This window comes from Helicoverpa zea, chromosome 30 (assembly GCF_022581195.2).
Source record: "Helicoverpa zea isolate HzStark_Cry1AcR chromosome 30, ilHelZeax1.1, whole genome shotgun sequence".
Classification (NCBI taxonomy): domain Eukaryota; kingdom Metazoa; phylum Arthropoda; class Insecta; order Lepidoptera; family Noctuidae; genus Helicoverpa; species Helicoverpa zea.
The window spans coordinates 3,492,184-3,511,713 of record NC_061481.1 but is presented as its reverse complement, the minus strand read 5'-3'; the positions used below and the strand labels follow the sequence as shown (position 1 = coordinate 3,511,713).

The following is a 19,530-nucleotide window of genomic DNA, read 5'->3' as shown; positions in this document are numbered from 1 at the left end:
GTGGTCAATATATACATATTTTTAAATACACAACATAACATCATATTGCTATTTATAAGAGGAAAAACAAAACCATTTGTAATTATTAAAATATTTTAAAACTAGAGACAAGACAGCCTATAAGATATATTATTGAATAAATGTTCATGTAAATAACAACCATTATTTATTATTTATACATTAGAGGAAGTCTGAAAGTAGCGCCAGTTACAGAAAAGATGAGAAGTAGAAGATTGTCGTGGTATGGACATGTAATGAGGAGAGATGATACGCATGCAACAAAGTGTGTGCTAAGTATGAATGTAGATGGATGGAGAGGAAGAGGAAGACCTAAGAAAAGATGGATGGATTGCCTGAAAGATGATATGAATAGGAAGGGAGTGAGTGTCAGTATGACGAGTGACAGGGGAAAATGGAAGAAAATGACATATTGCGCCGACCCCAAGTAATATTTGGGAACAGGGCAGGAGAAAGAAGATTTATTATTGAGGTTTTGTCGGTTTAATTTAAAAATATTCATTTATATGAAAATATATTCTTGTTCATGGATATAATAATTATCATAGACAGAAATATCGCTGGTTTTAGTAGCTCTTACAATATTATCTGTTGCCTATATTTAATTGGCATAATTACAATATTTTTACCAATGTTTAAATAAACAGATTGATTTTTTTTTACTTATAAACCAGAACATTTTTATATCTGTCTATTTAAACTCTCTTATAGATTAAATATTATTTCCAACCCTCTTCAAATGAACTTTATTATGAAATTGTGCTATTGAACCATGAAATTAACATTATAATGTAAGGGCGCTTTCAATTTATGCGTTTCATGTCGGACCGCTGACGCACGGTTACCGTGTCGGACCGCTGCAGTGTGTTTGCAGTCCGGCACCAAACGCCTAAATTTTACTGCCGTGCGTTTTTATCCCCGTAATATGACATCATTCGAGCCGTGGACTCCGACGAAAATATCACCATGTGACGCTTGCGATGTGGCCGTCCTATTGTCGAGCGTTCGTCGTACCGACGCCGCACTGTTGCCGCACCGTCCGTCACGCTGTACGTCTAACGCACCGCTTCGGTATCGCAGCCGGCCGTCAAGAAACGCATAAATTGAAAGCGCTCTATGAGTCCGTTGAGACTTATGGCTGTTTTTAATATTCTATCTATAACTCACTGACCCGGCGAACTTCGTACCGCTTAATGGAGGCATATTTAGTAAGTCACAAACACACGACACAATACTTTTTTTCATTGTTTCCTTATTTGCTCACCGTTTATACCTACCCTGGACTACGACAAACATTTTAAAACCAAAATCAGCTCAATCGGCCCAGCCGTTCTCGAGTTTTATTCAGATAAACTGATTTGTAAATGTGAACACCATGTAGCATTTTAATCTTTTTTTTTATTTTTTATTATTTATTCTCATATTCTTTGTCTATTGTGATTCTACATGATCTTCGCATGTTATTATAGTATGTATCAATACATACAAACTGTAATACCTATTATTTTTAAAAAGAGTAACCATGGAGTTTCTTGCCCGTTCTTCTCCATAGGAAGCTACTTTTGGAATGGGCGACTAGAATCAACTTTATTTATATTTTTTTGACGTTCATAAGTGCTTGTGAAAGCCTCAGTGAAATAAATGATTTAACTTTGACTTTGACTAACAAATAACAATTCATTTTTATTTATATAGATTTACAATACTCGATGTCAAAATTCTATCTCTAGGAAGCAAATCAACAGTTAAATAGAATATTGGGAACGGCAGTGAGGAAATATTATGCACCATTCAGAAAATTAAATAGTGTATCTATAAAAATAATAAATAAATTGGAGCGTCTGTTAGTGTTCTTTTGAAAAAACTTTGAAATACTTACAAATGGTGCATTTTAAAGGAAAAAGATCCTTAATTCATTACAGATGTTTCATATTATCTAGCTGCTATTGACAAAATTATTATTTGTTTAAACTTATAGAACATTTTTTTCATAATATTTATCAGTGCAGAGTTCCCTGAAGAACTCCTTTGAGCTCTGACATCTGGCACTGACGCAGTGTGGGCATCTGAAAATAGGTAAAAATATAAATAGTTATTAATATCAGTATTATAATAAGTGTTTGTAAGTGAGTATGTTTGGTAATGTTTGTCACTTCTTCTTCACGGACGAATGAATCACAGATTTTATTTAATGAAACTATACATATAGGCTACTTTTTATTCTATTTGTATGTTTCAACGCACTAATCTCAGGAGCTACTGAACCGATGTGGTTTTTTCACTGTTGGAAAGTCACACAAGAACACTCTTCCCGAGTAACACAAGCTATGTTTTATGCCGACGAAAACCGCAAGAAAACAAACAGTATTATTATACATTTCGACGTTATGTATTATGTGTTACGTTAACTATGAAGAAACTCTGAGATCGCAGTAATATAGCTAGAAATTCATTAATTATTCATGGTGAACACATGAAGAAGTAATGGTGGTACAAACTCCCCGGCAAAGTATTTATGCTTTACCAATGTTTACCGTGAAAAAACCGGCCAAGTGCGAGTCGGACTCGTGCACGAAGGGTTCCGTAAATTACAGTTAAATCAACCTATCTCAAAAACTATAAGAGATACTTTGATCAAACCAAAAATCGTTGAAAGAGTTAATTAGCATGCATCACCTCTATTTTTTTTAGAATTTTATACCCCGTAGTTATAAAAATAGAGGGGGGGGACATACTTTTTACGACTTTGAGAGCTGATATCTCAAAAACCGTTCACTTTAAGAAAAATGTTTTTTAGAAAACTTTATATCATTTTAAAAGACCTTTCCATTGATACCCCACACGGGTATGTACATCGAAAAAAAAAATTTCATCCCTCAGTTACATGTATGGGGGGCCCCACCCCCAATTCTTTTTTTTACTATTTAGTGTCATATTTTTGTAGCGGTTCATACAACACATATTCCCATCAAATTTCATCACTGTAGTACTTATAGTTTCCGAGTAAATCGGCTGTGACAGACGGACAGACGGACAGACGGACAGACGGACATGACGAAACTATAAGGGTTCCGTTTTTGCCATTTTGGCTACGGAACCCTAAAAAAGACTACTCAATAATAAAACCACACTCACCTAGTTAGGAACTGTTTAGACACTCTCTGTCCGCTGTTGAGATGGCTGATCACGACGTCTGCGAGAGCTTCTATGAATGTCGGATGCACGTTCGGTGTTGCCGCTCTTTCAATTTGTTTTATACCAGCCTGGAAAATAAATAATATATAAGTTAATATAGAAGAATTTACAGTGTTCGGGTTGGTAAACATAAAAATAAATGGCGTGATTTAAATTTAAAAAATTGGCTTCAGTAATATACCTAGAGCGGTAAAGCGTTCTCCTAAGTCTAACAAACACGGTGCTGAAAACCGCATCAAAATCGTTTCAGCTAAACGTGGGGTAGTCGTGTACAAACTTACGTAGGTCAAAATGAGAACTTCTTTTGTTTTTAATGATAAAAAGTGCTAATTTTAAGCCTGTTTGATTTAATAATCTTGGATTTTGAAAAGTTTAACATTCTTTAATAATGTAATTTTTATTGTATTGTTTTATATGTTTGTCCTCCAAAACTACTAAACCGATTCGAAAATTTTTTTCACTTGTTGGAAAGCTACACTCATCCTGACTAACATAGGCTATATTTTATCTTCGCACGGGCTGTAGCTCCCCCGGGACGCGGGTTACACCGCGGAGAACAGCTAGTGATTGTCTAAATATGTAAATAAACAAATACTGACCTCTTTAGCTACATCATAACAATATTCAATATCCAACTCATGTAGAGTCTCAATATGTTCGTTCACAAACGCTATGGGCACCAGCAGTAAATGTTTTCTACCTTGCTTTGCGTATGCCTGTAACAAACAAACACTTCAAATTAAAAATAAAATCTATTGAGTCTGCTCTGGAAGCAAGAAACCAGTAATCATCATCATCATCATCTCAGCCATAGGACGTCCACTTCTGAACACAGGCCTCCCCCTTAGATCTCCACAGACCTGCATCCAGCATCTTTCGGCAACCTTAACACAATTATAACGATTTTACCAATGTTCAAGCAGTTTGTTGATTTTCTAACTTATAAATCATAGTATTTTTATGTCTGACAAACCTTTAGATCAAAAATTTTAAAAACTTAAAATCGTATGGCTTTGGTAACAAGTAATGCCTGGTACAGTCCGTGGATGGGTGATCAACTTGTCATGGAGGAAACAATGTTGCCTTTTCCTAACTACGTTGAGGTCGGTTTCCAGTCTAACCCGTTGCGGCTGAGTACCAGTGTACTACATGAAGCGACCCGGGCAACCTGATACCCCTTGGTAAGACTGGTCGTCAGAGTCTGTGTTTCGGTGTGTGTGACTGCATCTGTGTACTTGTGTATATGTATGTCTATGCATGTGTGTGTGTGTACAACTTACCTTAATAGCATCGTCGGTATAAGGCTGCAGCCACGGCAGGGGTCCCACTTTGGACTGCCAGACCAGTCGGTGCGGGTTCGGCACTGCTAGCTGCTGCATAGTGCCGCCCACTGTGGCGGCTACCTCGTGCGGGTATGTGTCGCCGCGTGATACTGCCTGGAATTTGAGGAGAATTTTATTAAAATTAGGGTAAAATGTAGCCTATGTCCTTTTTAAGGCTGCCCACCCATGTATGACAGTAAGGGACCAACTTTTTAGGAGAAAAATAAGATACACTAATAGCAATAGTGCAACACACACGTTTTACAAAAAGTCTTGTCAGAAAATCCTAGTAAATTATATTATCTGTCCTATAAAAAGTCGGACATAAGCTACAGTTTAACGAGCCATCCGAAACACAGTAATTGATGTCTAAGATATACTTAGAAAGTACATACAAACTTAGAAAAGTTGCATTGGTACTTGCCTGACCTGGAATCGAACCCGCGCCCTCATACTCGAGAGGTTGGTTCTTTGCCCACTAGGCCACCACGACTTTCTTTTTAAATATGTTCACAAACATTATCCACGCACGGGAAGTAGCTAGTATATAATATACCTGTGCACCTTCAATGGCAAGCTGTGAGCCGTGAACAGTATGACGACGCCGTCTCGTATGCTGGCGTCAAATGCTTCCAATTTCTCTTGTATCCGTAGAACCAATGACTGTGTTTCGGATGGCACGTTAAACTGTAGGTCCCGGCTGTCATTGAACATCCTTGGCAGTCGTTACGGGTAGTCAGAAGCCAGTAAGTCTGACCAGTCTAACCAAGGGGTTGCCTGAGTAACTGGGTTGAGGAGGTCAGGCAGGGCAGTCGCTCCTTGTGGCACACTGGTACTCAGCTACATCCGATTAGACTGGAAGCCGACCCTAACGTAATTGGGAAAAAGGCTCGGAGGAGGCGGGAAGAGCTAGTTCATAATATACCTATGCACCTTCAGAGGTAAGCTATGAGCCGTGAACAGTATGACGACATCGTCTCGTATGCTGGCGTCAAATGCCTCCAGTTTCTCTTGAATCCGTTGAGCGAACACTTTGGCTAATAGCGGGTGACTCGCCCATCGCTCTATCATGCTGAACTTTATATTTTTTGGAACAGGCCTGTGAAAAAAAAGAAAATAAATTACAAAAAAATAAAACCGACTCCCAAAAGCAAAAAAAAAGGTGCATCGGCCTAGAATTCGGTGTCTAGTGGAAAAAACCGGCCAAGTGCGAGACGGACTCGCGCACGAAGGGTTCCGTACCATTATTTATATAACGGACAAAAAATCACGTTTGTTGTATGGGAGCCCCCCAAAATATTTATTTTAATCTAGTTTGCCGGATTCGTATTCGTTCCGTACCCAAAGGGTAAAACGGGACCCTATTGTTTTCGCTCTTCTGTCCGTCCGTCCGTCCGTCTGTCACCAGGCTGTATCTCATGAACGGTATTAGTTAGAGAGTTGAAATTTTCACAGATATTGTATTTCTGTTGCCGCTATAACAACAAATACTGAAAACTAGAATAAAATAAATATTTTGTGGGGCTCCCATACAACAAACGTGTTTTTTTTGCTCATTTTCTAAATAATGGTACGGAACCCTTCGTGCGCGATTCCGACTCGCACTTGGCCGGTTTTTTTAACGACGTCAAAAATCATCAAATGACCCCTCCCGCTGTCGTGTTCCGTCGTAGGCCTTTTATGTACCAGGGCCGCGGTAACTCGCGCGAACAATGCTTAACCTTATAATCGATGGATTCGCGTGGTTTGGACTTAGCTTTATTGACTGAGCATTTCTGTTTTGAAAATCCAATTCAAATGATTTGAACTACTGTTCAGATTTGAAAGTTACTCAGTGTTAAATAACAAATTTATCAAGGAATGATATACTATGGCTACTTTTTATGCGCGTGGGCTGGTAAATACCCCATCAGGAACTGGTAGATGGATATACGTGTAGTTATCATCATCATCATCTCAGCCGGCGGACGTCCACTGCTGAACATAGGCCTCCCCCTTAGATCTCCACAGATACCTGTTGGAGGCGACCTGCATCCAGCGTCTTCTGGCGACCTTTATAAGGTCGTCTGTCCACCTTGTTGGTGGACGTCCTACGCTGCGCTTGCTAGTCCGTGGTCTCTACTCCAGCACTATAAGTGAAAAAATATATAACTTACGTGGATCTATAGAAGTCGGCTATAGCGTTTAAGCTGGAACCAGTGGTCGCACAACTATACTGCGGGTATTGGGAGAATATTACTGCACGTTCTACACCGTCTCTGAAAATATATAAAATTTATTGTTAAAAAGTAATGTCATAATTAAGCCTTGGTGGCCTATGGGCAAAGAACCAACCTCTCGAGTATGAGGGCGCTGGTTCGATTACAGGTCAGGCACGCACCTAAAGTCTGAATGTACTTTCTAAGTATATCTTAGACACCAATGACTGTGTTTCGGATGGCACGTTAAACTGTAGGTCCCGGCTGTCATTGAACATCCATTCATCCATGAACATTGGGTTGAGAGGGTCAGATAGGCAGTCGCTTCTTGTAAAGCACTGGTACAAAGCTGAATCCGATTAGACTGGAAGTCGACCCCAACATAGTTGGGAAAAGGCTCGGGAGATGATGACCACATATTTCAAAGTCTCAATACTCACTTCTCAAGCTGCGCGAAAGTTTCTTCAGTGAAGGGCGGTACGTATCTAAACGCTACATAATGTTTGTGTGGCCCAGTTTCCGGGGATAACTTGTCTAAAGCTTCTACTAATAGACGACCTGGAAAATAAGTGAAAAGACATGACTTGATGGAATCAAATCAAAGTAAAGTCTGAACTTTCTGAACCGGTCTACTTTAAGAAGTAGTTCTAGGGGAAACAGTTAAGAGGACGAATTGGAATTTTTGGCGCCAAGGATTTCAATTTTTCTCAGTAAATACAAAACGGATCAAAATACAACTTGGTTACCTGAAAGTTCATGATATAAACCTTATTTTGTTAGACGTAGAAACATGATTAGGTAACTTTTATAACAGAGAAAAATATATCAAACATACCTCTTTTTAAAAAGAGATTCACATATTATGGGCATACGGGACCGATTTAAGCCTCTTAACTTTTTTAGTAGTCGAGTATATACATACTCTTTAAAATTGTAGAAGGAATTCTTATCAAATTATCATTTCTAAATAATAAAATTACAAAACCATTTTGTCGCTTACGACTTTTAGTTATAAGCTAGCGCGCGTATTGTTATCCTCGCCCCGCTCAGACGCTCCGACCCCTTTTGGCGCCTTAGATGCGCGTGCCGGTTATGGAATTATTGTTGACCAATTCCTCGCCTTAATCATCATCCTCAAAGCCTTTTTCCCATCTATGTTGGGGTCGGCTTCCAGTCTCACCGGATTCAGCTGAGTACCAGTACAGATAACTATAATAGTTACTACGTAAGTACCAGTGCTTTACAAGAAGCGACTGCCTATCTGACCTCCTCAACCCAGTTACCCGGGCAATCCAATACCCAATAGGGGAAACAGTTAATACGGTTGGCAAAAAATAACCAGAAGTAGTATTTTTTTTGTCTATTTTTTTTACTATTTTGAAGACAATTGATTTTTGAAAAGACTGTAGGTCCCGGCTGTCATTGAACATCCTTGGCAGTCGTTACGGGTAGTCAGAAGCCAGTAAGTCTGACACCAGTCTACCCAAGGGGGTATCGGGTTGCCCGGGTAACTGGGTTGAGGAGGTCAGATAGGCAGTTGCTTCTTGTAAAGCACTGGTACTCAGCTGAATCCGGTTAGACTGGAAGCCGACCCCAACATGATTGGGAAAAGGCTCGGAGGATGACTATTTTGAAGACAATTGTAGCCAACATCGGACAAGCAAAGCTTCTCGTCATTATATGGGCAAGAAGAGAAATGGCAAACTTCAGAAAAGTTACTTGTGACCAACAGTGCACTATAATTAAACCAATTTTTTTAAGGGAAATCATCAGAACCCCTCACGTCACAGTCCCGCTGTGGGTGCAGCGTGAGACAGTGTCAGACTCTTACTGACTAAACTATGTTCCTTCTTAAGCCCTTCATGTACCAGGGCCGCGGTAACTCTTTCAAACAATTAAGCTCACCTTGACTATTAGTCCACTTAAGAATAGGTGATCCGCCTCCAATCTCCATATATTTCTTTTGGACTTCCTCTGTTCGTCGCGACGCTATCCAGGGGCCTAATTTATTTTGTATAGGTAATTGTATCATATCTCTATCCGTCATAATACGGTGTAGGTAATCTCCTACCTAGAAAAAAAAGAAAAAAAAACACGCTTTAAAAAAATGACCTTAAAGACACAGCTATGGTACAATGTTCCATCATGAAGTTCCAGTTCATATATTCCGGCTCCATCATCAGATCAGTTCCACAGTACCATATTATTGTATTGTCATCAAAACTATATACAGCTGTCAATTTTCATGACGCTACGAGCCTTGGAAGATGGTTAAAGTAGTTGTACCTTAGATTCTATCACATGGTTTTAAATCAATACTTACTGAGATTAGAGCATCATCCTCCGAGCCTTTTTTCCCAACTATGTTGGGGTCGGCTTCCAGTCTAAGCGGATGTAGCTGAGTACCAGTGCTTTACAAGGAGTGACTGCCCTATCTGACCCCCTCCACTCAGTTACCCGAACAACCCGATACCCCTTGGTTAGACTGGTGTTAGACTTACTGGCTTCTGACTACCCGTAACGACTGCCAAGGATGTTGATGATGTTCCTAAGATCAGCGCGTCTAACAAATAATCTCTTCAGCTTTAGAACATTGTTTAATAGAAGTTAACTACTTATACTAAGGCTACTTTTAACCATATGTGGGAAGTAGTTCCCGGGATGTGGTTTAGAAACGGGAAGTAAGAAATCAAACAATAAATAATTATAGTAATTGGAAGTACAAGGAAATTAATTCAATAATATATTGATTATATGTATTAATTGTTGTTATATTCCTTATCATAATTATAATAAAACGGAAACTCATTGTTTGTGATATATTTAACTTTATCTGGATAGTGAGAAGTCATCATTATAATGCATTTACTTAGGCATCGTTCAGACCAAACGTATTGTCGGCCGCTGACTGTGAGCGCGCGTTACGCAGTTTATTGCTTTTCCATATATATTGAAATTGTCGTTCACACCGAACCGACTATACGCTGTTACGTCGTCTGTTGTAGCTGACTCTCAGTGGCCGATTATTTTACTACGCGACTATGCACGGCGGACGCGGATTGGCTACGCGGACGCAGTTGCCGAATAGCGCCGCTCCGCCGCGTACGCACCGCCGCGCCTCGGTACAGCACGTCGATAATTAGTGTCCCTTTTATATAAACTTAAACGTATTAAAGATAGTAACTCATCGAATGTTTTACTGTCATACGAAAATATTTCTTGAACTTATTTGGATAAAGTCTATATTCGAAATATAAAGTATGAAATTGACCAAGAAAACATCTCTTCAAATTTAAGGGATGTACCCACAATCTCTTCTTTTTATTATTTTCGTCTTCCTCTAGAGCTTCGCAAATGGCAACTATCTGAATGCGCATCATTTAATTGAAATATCAGTAAATTTGAATGAATTTGATTTGAAAAAAATAAATTACGCTAGTTTTATCGTTTATAAAATACTACGAGCAACTTCAAATACTGAGCCCTTTTATGTGTAGAATAGTCAGCCGCTCAGCGTACGCATCTAGTGTGAACCTACAAGAGCCTATTCTTTTGTTCACACATATAGCGCATCGTACGCTATAGCCTATTGTCGGCTTGGTGTGTACGCGTTCTGCAGATTGAGTCGACGTTCACACTGGGGCAGACAGTGAGTATACTCACAGTCAGCGGCGGACAATACGTTTGGTGTGAATAATCCCTTAAAGATCAGATAATTAAATGTTTATTTATATGAAACTGACTTCCGCCAGCAGTTTTATGTGCGTCCCAAAGCTGAATTAAAAATATAATACTGAAAGAACTTTTTTAAATCCGTTCAGTAGGTCTTGATAAACGTGTTCAAACAAACAAATTCTTAATTGTTGCGCAATAAAATTTATTTTTAACCGACTTCAAAAAAGGAGGTTCTCAATTCGACCGTATTTTTTTTTTTTTTTTTTTTTTGTATGTTTGTTACGCGATTACTCCGCCAGTTATTAATCGATTTTGATGATTCTTTTTTTGTTTGATAGGATATACTCCCGAGGTGGTCCCATAGTCATCAGGTCAGGATCTGATGATGGAAACCCTGAGAAATCGAGGGCAACCTTCGAAAGTTGTAGGCATACATAGGGTAAAAACTTGACACTCAGGTGTACGCCTAAAAGCACTATTCAACTGTGAAGATTTGGAGCTGATCTGATGATGGAAACCAGAGAGGGTCGAGGGAACTCGACAACTGAATATGTAAACTACCTCGTGTTTGGGCTTAAATTATTTGTATTTGGAACAACAACGCTTTGGAACAACAGGCTGCTACGGGTCGTTCATCGGCAGATGAGGTCGTGGAAGAGTTGAGGCGCGAGCTGAACGATAGGGATCAGGACCTATTGGCAAATGATGTGGAGATAACTAATATACCGGAGGCTCCTTCTGATCACCCTATCCACATCGCTAAAGTTGTAGGCCTTAAGTTAGGGGTACAGCTGGAGGAGCGCGACATCATCAGCGCGGAGCGGGTCGGCGGCAAGCAGCTCAACGCCACTAGCTCTGCCGGGCCGGCGGTGACGCGGCCGCGTGCCATAGTCGTGCGCCTGGCGCGCCGCGAGCTGCGCGACGAGCTGCTGGCGAGCGCGCGCGTGCGGCGCGGGGCGACCACCGCCGACCTCGACCTGCCCGGCCCGCCACAGCGCTTCTTCATCAACGAGCGCCTCACGAAGACAAATCGCCGGTTGTTTCGGATGGCCCGAGATGCTGCTCGCCTCCACAATTGGAGATTTGTGTGGACCAAGCGCGGGCGCATACTTGCCAGGAGGAGTCCGGGTGATTCCACTCAAAGAATCCGCACTGATGAGGATATTGTTAAGTTTTTTGGACCTGTTAATAATGAAACAACTTGATTATTCTTCTTTTTTTATATTATTGTTTGTTTGTAACTATTTACCTTGTATCAGTGGAAGGGAAAATATGCGTCTAAACTATAAATATCGGGGGATTTACACGCTGGCTGGCACGCATGTTAAGTCGCAATCGACACTTATTTATACATATTACATTCTACACAGTATTACTACATACACGAACTATATACCAAATAATTACATAATCAATTATTTTTTATTTTATTTTTTCATGCTTCCCACATCAATCACAGTACCTTACACAATGAATTTGTCTACACTCATTACATACAACATCACACATTTTATACAAATAATATTCACATTATACACTTCAACTATTACATTATATACTACATTCTATAAATTACATTTACATCTTATACAACATTGTAACTTATTGACTACAAATGAATACAAGTAAACTTATTAGGTTTGGGCTATTGAATGCGGGCTCCCTGGGGACTAACCAGGACGAGTTTTTGGTCGCAATGGGCAATCATTCAGTGGACATAATGGCTGTCAACGAAACCTGGTTGCGCAAGGGTGAAGATGACCGGGCGCCTAGCGTACCTGGTTATAAACTTAAGCACATCCCGCGTCCATTGTCTATACGTGGGGGGCGAGGCGGAGGGGTCGCCTTCTACATCAGAAATGGAATACCTGCACGTGTCAGAGCCCACCCTGAACACCCTAATGTCGAACAGCTTTGGTTAACCCTTACCGTGAATAAAATCAAACTACTCATTGGCACTGCATATCGCCCACCATGGTTGGAACTGGAGACTTTCCTCGACGGACTGACATCAAGCATAGGTAGCCTGGCCCCCTTCGATAATCTAATACTGTTAGGGGACTTCAATGTCAACATGGTGGACGTTAACAACTCGAAATCCAGACAACTTGCAGATTTTGTCAGCTATCTCAACTTGACTCAAGTGGTCACAACTCCCACGCACTTTATAGGTAATAGTAGCTCGCTCATTGACGTAATCTGCACTGATGCTCCAATCCGCAATGTTGAGGTGAATCATATTAGTGAGCTTAGCCATCACGCATTTATCACCTGCGAGACGGTCTTCAAGAAACCTAAATGCCAACCTAGGTCAGTGGTATATCGCCCTCTCAAAGACATTCTGGAGGATTACTTCGACAGGGATTTAAAAAGTATACCTTGGTCTATGGTGGGTGACATGAATGATGTTGATTCAATGGTGCAAACATTCAACTCATTTGTTATCCAATTGTTCGACCTCCACGCTCCCATTAGATGTAAAACTTTTAGATCCCGTCCCACTCCATGGATCACTGATAACATCAGACTAATATCGAAACTGAGAGATGAGGCCAGGGACAAATTTCGTAAATCTAAGCTACCAGAACATAAGAGTAATTACCTAGACCTTAAGCATCTAGCCACCACGGCACTGGCTAATGAGAAGGCCGCTTATTTCGCTAGTAGTATTAATAATAACATCAGGGACCCTAAATTATTATGGCGCAATTTAAAAGCAGATGTTTTGCCTGACCACAAACAAAGACTTCTACCGGAACACTTTGATAACCCTGACGAAATCAATGCGGCTTTCCTAGACGTTCCCGGTGATTGTAGTCATAATGATTCGCAGTCATCTTTCTTTGAGTCGCACAGGTTTAGCGATGCTACTTTCACTCTGACAACAACCAATTCCGAAGTAATCCTCAAGATAATTAGAAGCCTAGAGTCTAACGCACAGGGTGTCGATGGCATCAGTCTCGACATGATAAACCTCACTTTACCAACTACCTTGCAAGCCATCACAGACATCATAAATTGTTCAATAATCACACATACATTCCCTGAACTCTGGCGATGCGCTATTGTGCGACCGATCCCTAAAATTAACAGTCCAACCAACACAAAGGACCTAAGGCCAATCAGTATACTGCCCTGCCTATCAAAGATCTTGGAACGCGTAGTGCACTCGCAGGTCATTGAATACCTTGAAGCAAATAACATTCTTCCTGACCTACAATCGGGCTTTAGGCAGGGCAGAGGTACTGCAACGGCTTTGGCCGACGTAGTGGGGAATATTCTTGAGGCACGGGACAGGGGGGAGGGCACAATTTTGGCTCTGCTAGATTTCTCCCGCGCTTTTGATGCAATTAACACCACTCTACTTCTGTCAAAGTTAGCTTTTTATGGTTTTGATAAGAACACGGTAAAGTGGTTTAAAAGCTATCTTTCGGGCCGATCTCAATTTGTAGAGATGCAAAGAGAGGATGGGTCAAGAGTGTTATCCTCCCCCCTCAGCGTGTCCAGGGGCGTTCCCCAGGGATCGATTTTGGGGCCCTTGCTTTATATCCTATATAGCGCGGATATTGTAAAGTCTTTCGCCCATTGTAAATATCATATGTATGCTGACGACATCCAGCTGTATTTGTCGTTCAAGGTCAATGAAACATCTGAGGCAGTGCAGAAAATCAATGAGGATTTGCATAGGGTGGTTGTTTGGTCAGATTTGAATTCACTGGTCCTTAACCCGCTCAAATCGAAATTTATGGTTCTGGGCTCTAGAAACCAAGTACAAACTATTGAGTCAGCTAACCCTGAGATAGTGATCATGGGAGAGAAAATCGAGAGGGTTAAGCAAGCATGCAATCTGGGCCTAATTATGGACCCGGAGCTGCGATTTGAGGCACATATAACTAGAATGTTAGGAAATTGTTTCTATAGGCTAAAGGTATTATACGGAATACGGAAATATCTGAGCATTCCTTTGCGCAAACAACTTGTCGACAGCCTCATCCTATCAAAGTTAAACTATTGTGATGTAGTGTATGGACCATGCCTTCTCTCTAGAACCGAGCGCGTTATCCAACGTATACAAAATGCCTGTGTCCGCTTTTGTGTAAATATTCCACGTAGAAGTCATGTTACACCATACATAAATGAACTAAAACTATTAAAGATGGCTGCCAGGAGAAAGCTTCATTTAGCTAATTTGTTGTTTGGCACTGTTAGGACACAAACACCGGAATATCTTTTCAAAAAGCTGACCTGGAAACAAAGCCAGATAAAGCATGGTCTTCGCTCCATAGTGTGTCCGCTGACCGTTCCCATGCATCGCACTACGGCATTCAGAGGATGCTTCAAGTTTGCAGCCACGCGCTGCTGGAATGATCTCCCTCCCCCACTTCGATGCCTGAAAACAAAACATACATTTAAAACAAAACTTAAAAAGCTACTGTTACATGAACAAATTAGCCTTAATTTGTAATATTGCTTCATACCTCAGGGGTCATGGCACACATGCTCTGGTTTGGGGATCACTTCCTGCAGTGTGGGCTGCTTTTGAATCATCCTCCTCGGCACGGTGGAGCATCTGCTTCGGTCAACCCTTCTTCTTCATCTCTCTGTCATTTGTCCCATATTGTCGTCTGTAATTTAATTCAATCCTTTAATTTTCTAATTACAATTTATATTTAATTCATCTATGTGCAATGCTCAATGGTAAGTCAATTTCTAAGTTAGTAATTAGGTATGTCTCAGTCCGACTTCAACTTATCAAATAATTAATATCTATATATATTTATAATTCCAGTAGTGACGTTCACAGGTATAAAAAATAAAATAATAATATCACTTACCGACGCCATCCTGGTAGCAGGAATACGATCGACCTACATACTCACATTTAATACATCCTTTACACAAATTCATGTTCGATTTTTCTTTTCTCAACACTATACACATTTATACACTCGTCTACATGATATCTACATGAGGCATTGCATAATAATTCTTGGTATGCCTCCGTCGCCATTACCTAATTCTCACACAAATTGTTTGTATATTGACTATTTGTGTTTGTGTAATGGTCGGCGGCATAGACCACAGATAAAATATAATTTTGCGAAGCGCGAGTGTCACTTCCAGTCGCATTCGTTCGGAATGCTGCGTAACTAGGTAGTTATTTTTCTCTATTTATATTTAGTTTGTTTTTATAGTAGTTTTTTATATCCATAAATATATATAACACTTTTTATATTTTATATATTTAGTTTAGCTTAAATGCACCGATTGACGTCACATGTTAGTGCTGGCCATCGCTGAAAACCAGCGCAGCGACTCTGTCTCGCATAGGGTCGCTGCATAATGCTGAGCGAGGGCCATTTCGCGTGCTTGTGACGCATATTCTTATTATTCTTGTGTTTTCTTTTTATTGATGTTTTTATTTTATTTTTGTGTTTTTTTTTTTTTTTATGATTATGTATGCTACTGTTTGTGTTCGATATGCGTCATGAACGCGAATAAATGCTTTGATTTGATTTGATTTGATTTGTATTGACAAGACCTTTGCAACAGTGAAGGTTTGGAGCTGACCTGATGATGGAGACCAGAGAAAGTAAGTTGAGGGAACTCGACAACTGAATATGTAAAATACCTCGTATTTGGACTTATATTCTTTGTATTGATGAGAACTTCTCACTTGTATGGATAGTGACAACTATTCGTATCACTGAAAAGCTTTAAATAAAAAACTTTTTTACAAAAAAATTAAACCGACTTCCCAAAACACTAAAAAGCAAAAAAAAAACTATTTTTAGGTGCATCGGCCTAGAAGTCGGTGGCAAAATTAACTTAGTAACATCCATTAGACACCGACTTCTAGGCCGATGCACCTAAAAATAGTTTTTTTTTTGCTTTTTAGTGTTTTGGGAAGTCGGTTTAATTTTTTCTTTCTTTCTTCTTTCTTTTCTTTCTTTACAACAAACAAAATTTTCTTCTTCATTATATTAGTATAGACATAGATTAGACTAGAATCATTTTGTGTGTGTCTGTTTGAGACATCTTACATTTAATACTAAGTATTTTTAAGATAGTATTTTAAATTGAAATATGAATCTAACAAGAAGACTATTTTATTTTTCAAAACACATCGTTGTCCACGCAAAAATCACGTTTTGATTCAGTTCCAAAAGATAGCCTATCTAAAATGGTTATCAAAAAATTTTGAGTAACTAACTTCCTTCAAAAAAATACTTTTTAAAATTAGGTAACACAAAAGTCTTGATAAAAATATTATGTAGTCAACATTATTAAAGTTTTTTTTATCATCATCAGGTCAAAATAGGTCAAGGTCTAATTTACGTAGTTATGTTTTTTAAGCAAGTATTGTTTCTTGGTTTCACTTGTACTTTGAGATAATTTTGACCATATACCTGACTTATGACAGCTTCCGCTAGCAATTTCACCGACGTCTCGCACAACACTATACATTAAATACAAATCCACCCATGTAAAATGCAGTCTAAAGCCTTCCTTGATAAATGGATTATTTAACACTGACCACCTTACACATATAGTTAAAAGTAGATTTTTATTTTGATATTTACTTATCATCCTTTGAGCCTTTTTCTCAACTACATTGGAGTTGACTTTCAGTCAACCGGATGTAGCTGAGTACCAGTGCTTTACTTTTGCAATCTAAACCACGCACTCATACTTGAGAGGTTGGTTCTTTACCCACTATGCCACCACAACTTACAACTACCATCTATCAAGTTTATAATATTAGTATAGTTTCTAAAGTTTTACCTGATCAATATGAGTAGGTCCACCCATGTTGAGCATGACAATAGCTGTCTTGGGATTCTGAACTTCCGAGAGCATTCTTACAGAACTGAGGCTTGCTGGCCTTGGTACCCTTGGGAAGGTTTTGCGACCTGGAAACAGACAAATATAAAAAAAAACCGGCAAAGTGCCAGTCAGACTCGTGTACGGAGGGTTCACGTTTGTTGTATGGGAGCCAATCAAAATTATTTTTTTTTTATTCTAGATTTCACATTATTTGTTGTTATAGCGGCAACAGCAATACATCATCTGTGAAAATTTCAACTCTCTAACTATCGTGGTTCATGAGTTACAGCCTGGTGACAGACGGACGGATGGACAGAGGAGCAAAAACAATAGTCCTGTTTTACCCTTTGGGTACGGAACCCGAAAAATGTTAAAATATGAGTCTATGAAACAGTCAAAAGTTTCATAGACTCATACATACATACTGAGCATAACCCGACACGCACTTGTGTCTTTCCAGGGAAACCACTAGTCCCAGGCAGAAACTGTCCAGGTGATTTAAAAACTGGCCATTTGTAATAATTCTATTTATGTTGAACATTCAGTCTTGAGTTCTTTGCACACCCTTTGTTAAACTCTGACCCTATTTTTTTGTCTCTTCATTTATGTTTAATTAGGACTTAATATATTTTTTCATATCAATGTTTACATAGGTTTACATAACCTAAAATATTGTTTTTCATAACAGAACTAACGGTGACTTAGCTAATAATTATAGAACAATTAAAATTGTTACAATAAACTTTCCATTATTGATTATATTATAGGTTACGAAATTTTACATAACATTTTTTTTCAGGTCGTGTTTTGAAAGAGCGATAACACGATTTTTTAGTGTTATGTAAAATATGATACATCATGATAATATGATATATGATACAGTTGTACACAATATCTACGAGCCACAAACATGTTGAAAATATAGACATGTGTATTCAAAGCTACTATTTGTATTTTTAAAGAAAATTATAAAAATGCAAATGAGAATTTCCGACTTACATATTGTTGATAACATTTTGTTGACTGACACTTTTGCAGGAATGTAAAAAAATTATCTTGTTACACGAATGCTTTTAAATAAATGCAACTTGTATATTTCTTTATTATTGTTTGAATTTATTTTATTTCGCACATAATAATCAGTCGCCGGGATAATGACAACTTAGCCGAATGATGAACGATTTCAGATTTCAGATAATGGCCGTCGATCGTTTCGTTCTTTTCTGTTCATTCAATTATATAGTGATGCAGCAAAAATCGAAAAAAAAAACTCAAAAAAGGTTATCATAAAATCGTAAAAATGATTACAGTATTCACTGATTTAAATAAGTAAACAGTTTGTAAGGTAAGATTTTTTTTTAGGGCAAGTGTAAACAATTCTTGTTCGTTTCTCACTTTGTAAACGGTTATGGAATAGCTGTTTTATAAGCGCTCGCTCGCAATATTACGAATTGTGCAAAATTGACTGTGCAGGGTCATATCTGGATGTGCAGAGTTAATATTGAAGATGCGATGATTTTTAACGACTACAATTTTTATGGTATGTATAATTGAATCAAGATCGAGTTAATGTTAGGGAATACCAATAAACAAGAGTTTACTTATAAGCTAGATAAAGCTTTGCTCATCGCCTGCCTAGCCTTTCCCTCAAGAATGTTGGGTTCGATTTGATATGTAATGACTACCTTTTCAACATTTTTCAACCTAATTACCTAGACAATGTAATATCCTTGGGTAAGAGTAGATTGATAAGATCACACCTCATCTCACCTCACTGTGCTCTGAAACTTGAGGCCCTAATGAGCGCATCCGGCAGTGCTCTCGCTGTGGCGACATATTGGCCTGACATAGTGTAGTCTCACTATAAGACATGTCATCGACATGAAAGAAGAAGAAGAACCTCATATCTACTATCTACATAACTTAGTTAAAACATCCAAAAACAAACATATATTTGAATTTTCCGCTATCAATCAGAGCATCCACCTTAAGCTAAGGATACCCACTAGACATATTATTGTGTAGGTACCACTATTTAAGCAAGAAAATGAATTCAATTCAGTTACACAGTACTCTATGCTATGAAAGAGTAAACAAAAAACGGACGTGACTGAAGTCAGGTTAATCTTTCAAGTTGTTTTGTTTCGAGCTAAGTACGAGACATGTTTACGTTTTATAAGACGTTAACACTTTTTCTTATGGTCATGACGACAAATTGTAAAGGGCAAGTAAGTTTAAGTTTACTATAATAATTTTATAAAAAAAACGGGCCATTGATTACCGTTTTGTTACAT

The 19,530-nt window shown here is 38.9% G+C and overlaps 1 protein-coding gene and 1 long non-coding RNA gene across 2 annotated transcripts; one reads left to right on the top strand and one right to left on the bottom strand.

The window, feature by feature from the left end:
* Window positions 1-1,890: 1,890 nt before the first annotated feature.
* On the bottom strand, window positions 1,891-18,430 carry LOC124644456 (ferrochelatase, mitochondrial). The gene is made up of 10 exons (XM_047183810.1): window positions 18,236-18,430; window positions 17,195-17,322; window positions 8,639-8,804; window positions 7,174-7,291; window positions 6,692-6,793; window positions 5,469-5,634; window positions 4,494-4,649; window positions 3,813-3,929; window positions 3,154-3,281; window positions 1,891-2,084 (listed from the first exon to the last, which is right to left on the bottom strand). Exons 1-10 carry the CDS (start codon window positions 18,249-18,251, stop codon window positions 1,991-1,993), a joined length of 1,191 nt encoding a protein of 396 aa, XP_047039766.1. The 5' UTR covers window positions 18,252-18,430; the 3' UTR covers window positions 1,891-1,990.
* On the top strand, window positions 17,582-18,337 carry LOC124644457. Its single transcript, XR_006986064.1, has 2 exons — window positions 17,582-17,729; window positions 18,036-18,337. It is a non-coding gene; the product is annotated as an uncharacterized LOC124644457 (long non-coding RNA).
* Window positions 18,431-19,530: the final 1,100 nt, after the last annotated feature.